We start from the raw sequence: 13325 nt of genomic DNA, 5'->3' as shown, positions 1-13325 counted from the left end.
AAAATATATTTTTACTAATTTGTTTTATTTTTGTTTTTAGGAGTTTCAACACCACAAGCCTGTTTTGTGACTGTCAGTTGTCATGGGTACCTATCTGGCTCCGTGATAACAACTTTGAGCGTTCTGTCATCGCCAAGTGTGGCCACCCACAGCATCTGAATGGGCGGAGTATATTCACTGTTGATTCCAGTGAATACAAATGTGGTAGGTGCATTATATGGTTGAATGTTTATAATTTAATCTCTTTGCAAATACTGTTTCATAAACAAATTCTAAATCTCATTGGTCAGGGTCAATGCAAGGGGTATGAAAATTGGATTCCTTAAAGGTCTGTAGGCCAAGAAATAAAAACTGTGTGGTTATCGTTAGGGCTACATCTTGTCCATAAACAGGTTGGGTAGGTAGGATTTTCATTACATTTTTGTTTTTTATTTGGCTATAGGTAAGAACATTTTTGTTATCACGGGGAATGGTGTTAAAGTAATCTTCAGTATAAAGCTTTTTAAAGTTCATATTATAATTAAACCACCGGACTATAAAGATAGTATGGTAAATGTCGAAGGTAGGGTCAGGTTACCTGAAAATTCTTAATGATTTTTAAAATAAAGCTTAAGGACAAAAGATTATTTTTTTCGAAAAACTCTATCCTTCTTAATATTCCTTGTGTTTAGAACTTATTGATTAACTTTTCTCTCATTCCAGATGGCCAGTTTTTGAAACCAGAGATTGTGAGTAATCCGCGTTCCCAGGATGTTATAAAGGGAGCTAACATCACACTCAACTGCTCTGCGGCCAGCACAGAATCTAAAGGCTCGCCCACACAGTTTCAATGGAAGAAAGATAACATTGTAAGCTTGAAAATGAGATATATTGTCAGGAAAATTTAAAACAGGGTTCATTTTTTAAAACATTTGGTTTTGAGTTAAAATTAAGGAATAACATAACCATTTTAATCATGATGGCTGTATGTGATTTGCAATTTTTAGCTTCAGGCTATTTTCATTTTACCGGATCTGAATGCATTAAATTATATGAATTTAAGGTGTATATTTCAATTTGAGAAAATACTCCACATTTATGTAATCAGTAAGATTTATTATAAAAACCAGCACATTCCAGATTTTTGGTCTAATTTGATCTGATTCTCTTGATTTGAAACGTTAACAACCTGCAAGTCTTTACAATGGCTTCTTAAACCAACCTACAGATTCTTACTGATGCTAAGACGGAGGACACAGCTCAACGGTCAGGCAATCTAACGCACTATGTGTCAAAGCTGCACATATTTGACGCCAAAGATACGGACGCTGGTCGATACCAGTGTGTCATCTCAAATGAGTACGGATCTGCATACTCAAAGAGGGCAAACATCAATGTTTATGGTAAGTTAATATTGGGGAGTGTTTCCTTTGTTTTTTCTATAGATTAACTCCCATATTAGAACTCTTACCAGAAATAGTTGAGTTTAACTGTTCAATAACTAGTGTGCTGATAAATTACACTATATGAAGGGTAGAAAGTTTTCTTTAGTACCTTATTGACGCTCCCTTTTCATGTGGTTGTTTAGTGTATGTTACTTTGGGAGATATTTAAAATCTTTTTTTCCTAATTCAATATCCTCAGGTTAGCCAACTGGGGTATATGGCATTTCAGGATAGATACATCTTTGAAATTGTTGTGATTTGGAATATGTATGGTTTTTGGTAAATAATCATGAACTGTAAATTAAGATAGTCATCCAGATATTTATCCTCAATGTTTTCAGAAAGATTCATTTTTAGCTCGTCTGTTTTTCGAAGAAAAAAAGTCGAGTTATTGTGATAGCCTTGGCGTCGTCGGCGTCGTCTGCGTCTGCGTCTGCGTCGTCGTCGTCGTCCAAAAACTTTAACCTTACCTCATAACTCAAAAACCGTTCAACATTTTCACATTAAACTTGCTACACGTGTTCCTATTAACACTATGCATGTTTATAGCAGGTCATATAATTTTGCCTTTAATTAATATTGAGTTATCCCCCCTTTTCGACTTGGAATTTCATCAGACGAGCGTTGGCACCCACTCCGCGGTGCTCTTGTTCATTTATACAACCTTTTCGTTTATTTTAGTTTTCCCAAAGTTCACAAAGCGCCCGCAGAATGTCACAGCAAAAGCCCAGACTGAGGCGGTGTTGGTGTGTGCAGCAGAAGGTCAACCTAAACCAATTATCTCCTGGCAAAAAGATGGGGGCTTTGACCATTTTCCCGCTGCGCAGGAGCGCAGAATGCAGGTCATCCCCGAAGACGATCACTTCTTCATAGTGAATGTGAAGGCTGCTGATGAAGGGATCTACAGCTGTATTGCGAAAAATGATGCTGGAACTATAATGGCCAATGTTACTCTTACTGTACTACGTAAGTGGTTTAAGAAAAAATATTGGTAGGTTGCATGAATATCCAAAAGAGATAGAAAATGTTTAAGACAGTAAAACATGATAATGTGTACTGTAAAGAAACATCACTTAAATTTTTTTTATCACATGTAGAAAATCTATCAGTCAGTTTACATGAGGCAAATTTTAATCAGATTAAGTAACTAGTCTATCTCTTTCCTTGCAGAGACTCCGTCATTTGTGCGACCAATGGAAGAGAAGGAGACACGGGAAGGCGAGACTTCAGTAATGGAATGTCTCGCCCAGGGAAGCCCTCAGCCGACCTTGACATGGTACCACAAAGGTCAGCCCCTTGTACCCTCCCAGCGCCACTTCTTTACAGCTGAGAATCAGCTGCTGATCATCGTTGAAACGAAGACAAGCGATGCTGGTGAATACACTTGCGAAATGTCGAATACGCTTGGTACTATTAGAGGGACGTCAACTTTGACCGTTGTAACTGGGTCTGTCATGACTGGAGAGGCCAAGGGGAAGGGAAACTCAGGAGGGGGTGGGGGATTAGATGACGAGTCTACTACAACAGGAATTATAATAATTGCTGTTGTTTGCTGCGTCGTTGGAACATCACTGGTTTGGGTAATTATTATTTACAAGACGCGGAAAAGGCAGGAGTTCTACAGTGCGACTCCAACCGATGAAACAACCTTACCCGGCGAAGTGCCAAGTTCTGGTTACATGTCATCGGAAAAGGAAGGAAGTTATACACATGGGGTTCCCATAACCAATGGCACATTGCCCTACCAATACCACGAGTTGGCGATGAAAGAATCTGGGTATGAGTCTTCGTCAGGGAGATTTAGAGCTGCACGCCCTGCAATCTTCCCAAGTGATGTCAATGGGGAAAACGGTTCGCAGGGGTATGACTTGATGAGGACTGATGGTCATTATGTGGAGCAATCTGATGGTAAATATTCCCCTATTCATATTTGTAAAGTTGAATGTAACATTTAGAAAAAAATATAAGTTTTTTCTCAGTTCCATATAATAAATGTTGAAATTAGCAGGTCTGTGTTAAAAATACTTAAATTGGTTTGAGTCTGAATTAATAAGTAAATCAAACTTTGGAATTATTATTTCATCATTTTCATGTTTGTAATGTTTAAAGATATTTGTACCCATTTCGTTTGAGAAAGAAACCATGTTTTGATTTTCTTTTTGCAGAAAACAGTCTTTCAAGTCAGGAATATCCTCGGAGTGAAACAGACTCAATAAAGAGTGACGAGAACAGTGTGGACACGTCTCACTCGAGTCAGCAGCAAATCTTGTCTACATTCCACCCTATAGCGGCCAGTCGGGACAGAATTGCCCGTTCTCGGTCGTGTTCCACCTCACAAATCCCACGGGAATATCCGCAAGACTATGAACCTTTCCAGCGGGAAAATTCCCATCAATATTATCAGCAAAAAGACTGTGGGCATTCAGACCCTTCTAAAACCAATCCAGATAACTCTGTAGGTTCACAGACTGAAAACTGTGAGGAGAGTGGTTCCCCTTTGAACAGTCCAGCAGTGAATAACAATAATTCAAAATATAATTCACTCTGCAGAAACTGTGGTGATTCGAACTCTCCAAACCATGTGAAAACGTGTAAGCATAATAAAAATCCGCCAATACCTCCAAAGCCGTCAAGATTTCGACACGGACGGCATAAAGAGACCTCGCACTTTGATAGGGCACAACCGCCTGGCATATCTAGAAGCAGTAGTCATATTCCAGGTTGGTTATTTTACTTGAATGTTTTCAGCCTTTCATCTTGATCCATAGTAAGTTTCGTTTCAAAAATTATTATTGCCATCCTATTTGCGAAATTATCATGAATTAATTTGCATTGAGCAATTTTTTTGGAAATGTATAAATTGAAATAACCTTATTTAAGGATCAAACCTGTCTTCAGTAATAAAAAAGTCTATGTGCTTTTATTTGGGCTTACAACATATTTGCATTGCTTTAATGCTTAAATAGATATTGATATCAGAGCAACTCGGCATCACGACAGTGATGATGACAGTGCTATGCAAGTTCAAATATAATGTTTACTCCCGTTCCAATTTCACATACTCTTTACACATTTTCTATTAGCGCTATGTATTTTTGACTGTGTTAACATATACAGCCTGTGTATTTCAGACTACATGTACGGTACAGAAGACATTCCCCAGACCCCACCCCGTTCATTAGTACCAGAATTCCACCCACCTCCACCCCCTCCCATTGGTGGCTGCCCTGGGGTCTATGTCGCACCAGGTTGGTACATTGTGAATAACTGTATCTTTCTGTGAAATTGCTACCTGTACAGAAATAGATAGAAAATATTTATTCATTAAATATGTATTGATAAATAATGATTTCCAAAAACCTTTTTTTCTCCAAACATTTTTGGTCGGAGAATTCTTCCAATGCTGTTATTGTAGTAGTCAGAGCTGGTAATGAAAAGTTCATCCATAGTGAAATTTACATATATATATATATTCATTATCAGAATGTTATGGCACGAGCGCAGTAGTCCAAAGATGTATGATCATGTATAATGGAACAAAAATCCAAAATTTGAATAGTTTTATAAATCGCCATTATTAGCTCTTTAATTCTATCTTATTGTTTGTGTATTTACAGAATACGAGGAGGGCATGTACATCCATGGTTACCCTGGCATGTCCAGTGGGGCGTTCGTACCTGTATATCATCCTATAAATACTCCGCAATGTGACTGTCACCTCCGTGTTACCCCACCCACCTCATCTCTTAAGGCAGAAAATGGCCGAACTCATTTAAATCCAAACAAACCAAACAGTGTCAGTAAGGTTCAAAATCAAAGAACTAATGGTGTTATAGGCTGTGTGCATCACCGGATGAATGGTTACGCCGGTGTTACATCGCCCTCGTGGCAAGGACATTCGTACACACTGCCGTACATGCCGTCTGGACACCATGTGCCACAGGTTCATCCTTCACAGATGAAATTGTCACCTCAGCAAAAGCTACAACAACAGATTTCACCAGGGAGGAAACAAGAACATCCTAAACATAGATTACACTTCTCGCCTAAACAAGAACAGAATTCAACATAAAGTCATAATTTCTTAAGTTAAATATCTATTCTTGTAATGTTAAGGGGAACTATCATGGAAGTCAGTAACACGGCCTTCTAATTGATATAAAATTAAAAAATAGCAATGATCAATAACATTCTTTGAACAAAATATTCTATTAGTATGATTTTAAGTGTTAATTTCATTCTTGAAGGGGAGGTGATCTGTGAGTTGACAGGTTACGAAGAAAGGTTGTGTAGACTCTATGATGTAGTATTCAGTTTTAAAGATATAATTTTGTGTTATTAAATTTGAAAAAGGGCCAGTTTAACTGGCTGTCAGTCTGTGATATATATATTCTCTTATATTCTTAGTTTGGTGCATTTTGCATAATTTTTTTACCTTAAATCTACAGCGATTCATTTTCAAATCTACTTGAACGTATCCATGGTCTTGCATACATGTATGTCATAACCGGCCTTTACCAAAAAATGTGAGAGTCCTAGGCAAATCAGTGCTCCAGCTAGGCTTTAATAACAGGGGGATAAACTGTTGCCCTTTCTTGTACCCTGTTACATTTTTAATATGCCCTGCTGTGCTCTTTTATTTTGACACAGCCGCCTTAGCTGATTATTTAACAAATTTGATATTTATTGGACATTTTGTCAAGTAAATTTTCAGAAATAAGTATAGAAATAATATATATACATAATTTTCACTAAAGTAAAGATGTGTTTAAACTATAAAGCATTCATAGACATTTATGACCTAGCACCCTGTCCTTTTCAAATCAAGGCTGGAGCACTGCTCATGTTAAGAACAATAGGTTCTCAAGAAAAAAAACACAATAAATCAAGAGCAAAATGTATGACCAAGATGATAAAAAAATATGATGAATGTCAAATATTCTTCATTTACAAGAATGATGTTATAGATTTAACTCAAATTTTGAATTCTTAAGAATCTTTTAATATTCAAACTGTGAATAAGATTGTTGATTGTATTTAATTTACTTACGGTATTCCTTAATATCATAATTTTTCATTTTGCTGCTCTTTTTGTATCCAACTCACCAAGAGATTGATGGTAGATTTAAAGCTGTAGTCTATCAGCAAAACTTATTTTCTAATAACTTGAGGCAAAGCAATGTTCTTTTTTAAAGAATGATTACATGGAATACCATGAACATTTTTCCTTTAAGGCATTATTATCTAAAAAAAAATGTAAAAAAGGTGAAATTTTGTATTGTGTTGTTTCGCGTTCAAGTTATATACCTCAGATTTTTTTAATTTGTTACTACTTTTCTATGTTGGTTATGACTTGACATTTACTCGGTGACCAATGTTTTTATCATTTGTAGTGTAATGGTTGTGTTTAATGGCATTTTTACAGCAAACCTTTTTAATGGATTGAAATTTTTATTTGTTTTAACATTATGATGCAAGAGCTATTTTTTGTACTGAAGAGTTGACAACAGTTAATAAAACAATTATTTATTGGTAATTTAACAAGACATGATATTTATAAGTATTTTATTGAAAACAAACCGAGAATTTTAAAAATGAATATGCCACTTTGTATTATTTTGGTGCTTAATAGAATTTGCATTTATTTGTTATTTCCGTTAAATCCGTTCTTTTAAATGTAATGTATTTTAATAAAATTGATTTAGCTAGTAAAAAACAAAATAATTACTTACCTGTTGAAATGTTTTGATTTTAAAAGTTTTTTATTCTTCTCAGTGAAAACCTCGTGAACACAAAAACGACTAATAGTAATTAAATTGTTATGTAAAATTGTCTTTCCTGGAGTAATATTACTGGTGTGTATAATTTTGTTTGTACATTTTGTATTATTTTGAACTATAATATTGACTTGTTTGTATAGAATTGAGATGATAGAAAATATATGAAAAAAAACAGAGAAGAAAAAAATAATAAAAAACTAAAATAAAAAATGTTTTTTTTTTAACCCTCTGCAATGGCGACATGTCAAGCCCGTTGAAAAAACCTTGGACACAAACATAATGCTTTTCCATGCAACTGCAACCCAAAATAACATGGTGTTGAATAAAATGTGTACCCGCGAAACTGCCTGGTGAACCTTCATAGAAAGTTTTTTCTGAAAATCCTACAATGCCTGGTGAAGATACAGCCCGTATAAGGTTTAGTCCAGACCAGTCCTTTCAGCAGTACTTATTTTGACATTTAACATGATATAAGTGTGACCTTGATCTTTGATGTACAGACCAGAGCCTTGTGATGACACGCCGGCTCATGAGACCGATAATGCATGGTCAAGATACTACCCGGACAAAGAACGGTTCAACCTATAACATTGAACTGCTTCTTGGGCGGGACACACAGTCTCACCATGGTGAAACTTCATTGCGAGTTTAATAAAAATCATATAATGCATAGAGAAGACTCCCCCCGGACAAAGTCAATCCGGACGGACGGACGAACGCACTTTCTCACGCACGCACATACACGGAACCGCCATTGCGACAACTATGCTTCGCTCACCGCACCACTGTGTTCCTACCATTAACTTTTCTGATAACGCTTATCGTTATTCACTCGGTATTTCGTTCTTGGATTAATTCCGTTTACTAGTCGGTCCCTTCTTCATTTCGTCTTGCCCAAAGTATTGAGGTTTTTAACTGCTCGATCGGCGACCAAAATTATAAGAGTTAACATTGATTGCAAGATTGTCCTTTCAACGGCCGTTTGTTCACCGTTCACATCTACTCAATTGGTTTACGATTTGTTAACTCTCTTGTGCTCATATCCTTTTGGTACGTTCACTCTTTTTGGTACATTGTACGTTCACCTGTCATTAAAACACGATTGCTTGAAAGTTCGTTAGAACAATACTTACCCTGTTTCATTTGTATGGTTTTGTTTACTAGTACAATACACAACTTATGATGTACATTATTGTCTTCAAGAATAATTTATCATTATATTTCCAGCAAATTTTGCTCCATGTATGGCATAAAAGAACAACAGTATTCAAGATACAGATACAAGAATCTTTATTAAAGGCGGGTAAATGATAACAAGAAACATTGGGTCAATGAGCTATTTTCCAACATCAGATTAAATGGTTTGAAACTTTATTTCATTTTTTGCGTACTAAATTACAATTCGTACAACAAAAATCCAGAGAAAGTAGAAACGCCTTCGCCGAAAAGATATGCAGAACCCCCAGTGTATTTCGGCCAAACGTGTTCGCCCTTCGTCAAGTTTGCGAGAACAAAATTCGTTCCCATGATTACTTGTCGACCCGAATAGTGTCCGTTTTTCACATGCAGAATTGGCGTGTTTTCCCTGACCAAATCCATTAAGACGTAACGCCCCGGGGTCATGTACGTCGCTAAGGAGAATCCGTAAATACCCGATACGGGGGCGACGAAATGCGCATCATGTGGTGTGAAGGGTGCGCCGACGTTGATAAGGTCCCCAGTGAAGTTGAAGACGGAGGCGGCGTTCAGGCTCGACATGGTGGACTTGAGGGTTCCGGTGTATGCGACTTGGGCCCGCGGCACTGGGGTTGTGGGCAGTGGGCACGAGCAAGGGACTGGAATAAGAGAAATATGAAAAGAATGGCCGTACTTGTAACAAGTAGGCAGTCGGTAACTGTTATCTTTTGTTCCATTAATAACAATTATTTTTAAAAACTACAGCGTTTACGTTAAGAATTGGTTTGTTTTGAATTCAATTTCCTATAGACAACATAAAAGAAGATTGTTCAATAGTATTCAGAGTGCGAATTTATTGTGCTTATTCTTACCAATACTGGCATTAAGGGTCGACACACTCTGCTGCAGACCTTGGATTCTCGTTTGTAGCTTTTGACGGAGGGCCGCATCTTCGTCCAACAGGAAGCGGATTTGGGATGCCGTCGGGTTCTCTGACACCGCTTCCGCAAGCCGTGTATATCCCACCAAAGCGATGAACAGAATAGCCACAGTAAATGACGTCGCCATTTTAAAAGGACTGGAGCTCAAAACTGCGATGTTCTACATTTAAGATAATAAAGATTCCTTCATTTGAGATAAAAAGGTTCACCCTTTTGACATAACAGAGGTTCCTTATCAGTTCTTGATTCCACCTCATATTAGAACAGGTTTCTTCCTTTGTGGATAATTGACATCAGGTAAGTTTTCTTGGTTTTGGACCAAACAGTTAAAAAAAGAAGAATCATATCGACACATTTAAAACGTGTAAATGATAGACTTACATTGAGACGACATGAGCTTCTAGCGGGATACAAATAGTCTCTGTGGCTGCCACCCTCGTACACGCATGCAATTTTATAACGTTTTGGAAAAAGAATCATAAGGCAAAAACATTACGTTCAAATAGAATACGTACGTTAACCTGGAAGAACTAAACGTAAACACATTACTGAAACGACGTCGATATCTACCACTGTAAGTCATAAGGTATGTTTGTTTCTGTTTATTTCAGGAATCATGAAGTTGTCGGTGTTTTTGTTGACGCTTATGGCAGGTCATGGATTATGCTTTCTACTTGACGACGATTCCTTACAAAACCTCATTTCCCTGATATCGACAGAGAAAAAGATGCGCGCGCAGGTTGAAGGGGAAATACTGGTGCTGCAACAAAATGTCCAAAAACTGAAGAATGAACATATGGATAGTATGTTTAAACATTCGAAACAAAACTATTACTTGTATTTTGCTACTAATACACATTATTTGGTCGACGCCATCGTCTACAATGTTTCAAGAGCATCTCGAAACGCTTACATCAATTAAAATACACTACTTTATTTATGGATATATAAAAGTTCAACAGATACGTTTGCCGAATATACCGAACACAAACCAGACTCATTTCCGAAAAATATCACATTTCCATTTTTTCTTTAATTTCCAGGTCTTTGCAATTGCCCGTCCACTGGTGTTGTGGCGTTCTCAGCTACAATCACTAAAGACGTGACTAACTTCGGGTCCCACCAGCCCCTGGTTTTCGACAAGGTCATCACCAACGTTGGCGGAGCGTACGACTCACGGCATGGAACGTTCCGGGCCCCAGTTGACGGCATATACCAGTTTTCTTTCAGTGCGCTGCAGGTGCGAATGATTTTCAGGAAACGTGTCTTTTTCTCGTTTTAGTATTGTGACACACTCTTGCGACCGGAAACCTTGCTTAAGAATACATATTTCACACATCTATGTTTTCATTTAAGACAAGTAAATGATGTAGTAAATGGCACATATTTCATAAGTCCATTTTCTGCGATTCTCTTAAATCTGTGTTATCTTTAAAGCAATATTGTAAGGCACATACCGCAGGTCATATAATCAGACGGATTTCCTTTTTTTGATAAACGTACTAGATAAGAATTTAAGAAAATGATTTATCTATTATAATGTGAACAAATATCAAGAAAAATAAAAACAATAATAATAAAACCACATTCTGGCACAGGAGGATTCGAACCCGCTTCATTTAAATGTTTGTGTTTAGTTTTGTAGATGAATTGAACAGTACATATATACGTGTACTTTTAAAACAAAGCTAGCATGTTTGTGGACACTTAGTGCTCTCAGTGAAGCAGTAGATGAAGAAATGCATTTTAACCTGTTACTTTTTCCTTATTGGAAAACGCACATACATCTGCAAAATTAAGGGTTCTATATCAGGGCACCCCAACAATGTGGCTTGGACTAGAGTTGGTGCGCGACGGTGTCGTCATAGGGCGCGTAAAAACGGGTGACAACGGCTACTACAACCAAGGAACGAACGTCATTAACGCGCGTCTAAAGGCTACAAATGACGTCTGGGTACGTCACATGACCGATTCGGACAACAAACACGTCGTTGCTGACGGTGGATACTTCACGTCCTTCTCGGGACATTTGATCGCTTCTGAGTGAAGTTGACATACGCATTTGGTTGTGTGTTACTGATTGGAAAATAAAACAAATTCTGGTGGGGTTTGTGTTCATCTAGAATCTATCGACTGCCATTTTTAACCGATTGCTGATTTTCCTTCGTAATTATTTGTATTTGATCGAGCTGTTTTTTCAGTTAAGTGATTTATCGGGCACATATGCCTTAAACCGGTATATCTAGTAATAGAATGAGCCAGGTATGATGGTAAAGGTGTCCGCTTCCTAGCAACAGTGTCCCCCTTGCACCCACAATGTTGTGGGTTTAATCCCCAATAGGGTGAGAGAGGTCTAGAGTTCGCTTCTCACGCACGAGGTTGTGGGTTTGATCCCCACCAGGGTGAGAGTATTCTAGTGGTTAAGGTGTCCACCTCTAACCCAAGAGGTCGAGGGCTCGATCCCCACTAGGCGTACCTTCTCGTGGCCTTTCAAATGGACACAAGTACTGGTTTTTACCCAGAAATCGGACTCGATCTTGTTTCTTTAAGCTGACAGATTTCTTCCCAATCGAGCTAAAAGAAATTTGTATCTACTTATTTATGGTAAGTGCTGAATCACAGATTATTTACTGCAATATTCAATGTTAAGACTACATTTGAATAGACGATATGACTCCAACGATTTGAAGTGTAATTCTAAATTACTTGTCAACGCAAAATGCAGCTGCTGCTTGGGTTTGGAAAAAACTAAATCGCGCATATACTATTCTTATCAAACCATTACTTGTGCTCCACGGATATGTACACAAGGCAAATAAGTTGTTGATAGTTCCAAACTTCACGCAGTGTTTCCCTTACAGTACAGTAACACTGCTACCATGCAATGTTTGGAGCTCCTCGGCATTTTTTTATCGAAAACAACCTCGTATGCCGGTACATCAGTAGAATTAATTTGAACATTGTTTTGGTATTTAAATCATCTCAAAAAAGAGAGAAGAAAAAACACTTAAAAAAGAGAGTTGATATAGCTTAAATCCAGCTAGTCCAGATATATGTTGAGTGTGCCAAGGGAGATCACTGCTTAGGAGAGTGGGTAGTCTCTAGACATCTTGATCTCCCCTTGCGGGTGCTTATCGCATCTTTTTTAATAGTGTCAAATGTCACAACACTCACTACTTTACGTGTTCACCACAGAAATTCTTAGCTTCTTTAGTCACAGCTTAAGCGAAGAAGATAAGTCGTAGAATACAGAACAACTGAACTTTTGAAACCATATTCAATTATTAAAACGTTTCCTTTAAAATGTATTTACCGCTTGTATTCGTTTACACCAATAAATCCGTTTGAACTTTAAAGGTATTTTTAATGCCCAAGTTAAGAACGAAAAGGTTTAAAAAGATATCATTATGTATGTATAGGATGCAATAATATGGTGGCATATTACTGCCGTGTAGCGTTAGCGTTCGCGAATCTTATCTAGTTAATAACCAGTTAGTATGTTATTTACTAATTGGCATTCGCAAACCTTAACTAATTAACCAGGTAATGCTGTACATTTAAAAAAGGGTAACAGGTTGCAGTTCTGGGCACTTTCAAGCCAGTTTTTAGTCTTATGATATTTATATTACCGAAAAAGTTTCGCGAATATTAACTAGATAGCTAGATAAATATCACGAAAATGAAGTTGTTAACACAAAACAGTTCGCGTACGTTAACAGGTTATCTTACGGCAGTTATATGCCCTCATACACTACAGTATGCCTGGATATGAACAGATTATAGGTTATTTTGAAAATACCGTCTGTAACAAGCATATAACTATACACGTGTAGATACTAGATAGATAATTTTAATATTTTCGACCCGGATAGAAATAACAGTGCACATAATCATTTGACATAGGGAGTGGTGCAAGTTTTGGTGTTTTCTTTAATTCCTCCATGATCTAAAATGAATAATGACCACGACACCCATAAACTATTTACCATGGGATCATGAATCTT

General features: G+C 37.3%; 3 protein-coding genes across 3 annotated transcripts in view; 2 read left to right on the top strand and 1 right to left on the bottom strand.

Annotated features, from left to right (window-relative positions):
• The window catches only part of LOC128217191 (leucine-rich repeats and immunoglobulin-like domains protein 2), a 39430-nt gene extending 33076 nt beyond the window's left edge, over window positions 1–6354 (top strand). Inside the window, exons 12-19 of the mRNA XM_052924151.1 lie at window positions 41–204; window positions 703–848; window positions 1208–1382; window positions 2106–2390; window positions 2595–3332; window positions 3590–4144; window positions 4556–4672; window positions 5042–6354. Of these exons, the coding sequence (XP_052780111.1) occupies window positions 41–204; window positions 703–848; window positions 1208–1382; window positions 2106–2390; window positions 2595–3332; window positions 3590–4144; window positions 4556–4672; window positions 5042–5496 (2635 nt within the window). The 3' untranslated portion in view covers window positions 5497–6354. The remainder of the gene's footprint in view (window positions 1–40; window positions 205–702; window positions 849–1207; window positions 1383–2105; window positions 2391–2594; window positions 3333–3589; window positions 4145–4555; window positions 4673–5041) is intronic.
• Window positions 6355–8558: 2204 nt separating this feature from the next.
• LOC128217203 (complement C1q tumor necrosis factor-related protein 3-like) lies at window positions 8559–9552 on the bottom strand. The gene is made up of 2 exons (XM_052924172.1): window positions 9253–9552; window positions 8559–9039 (listed from the first exon to the last, which is right to left on the bottom strand). Exons 1-2 carry the CDS (start codon window positions 9446–9448, stop codon window positions 8600–8602), a joined length of 636 nt encoding a protein of 211 aa, XP_052780132.1. The 5' UTR covers window positions 9449–9552; the 3' UTR covers window positions 8559–8599.
• On the top strand, window positions 9523–11427 carry LOC128217204 (complement C1q tumor necrosis factor-related protein 4-like). The gene is made up of 4 exons (XM_052924173.1): window positions 9523–9618; window positions 9933–10124; window positions 10365–10561; window positions 11135–11427. The coding sequence occupies exons 2-4, from the start codon at window positions 9938–9940 to the stop codon at window positions 11366–11368; spliced, it is 618 nt and encodes a 205-aa protein (XP_052780133.1). The 5' UTR covers window positions 9523–9618; window positions 9933–9937; the 3' UTR covers window positions 11369–11427.
• Window positions 11428–13325: the final 1898 nt, after the last annotated feature.

This window comes from Mya arenaria, chromosome 14, assembly GCF_026914265.1.
Source record: "Mya arenaria isolate MELC-2E11 chromosome 14, ASM2691426v1".
NCBI classification, from domain to species: Eukaryota; Metazoa; Mollusca; class Bivalvia; order Myida; family Myidae; genus Mya; species Mya arenaria.
The sequence above is the reverse complement of the archived record's forward strand: the minus strand, read 5'-3'. Positions and strand labels throughout refer to the sequence as shown.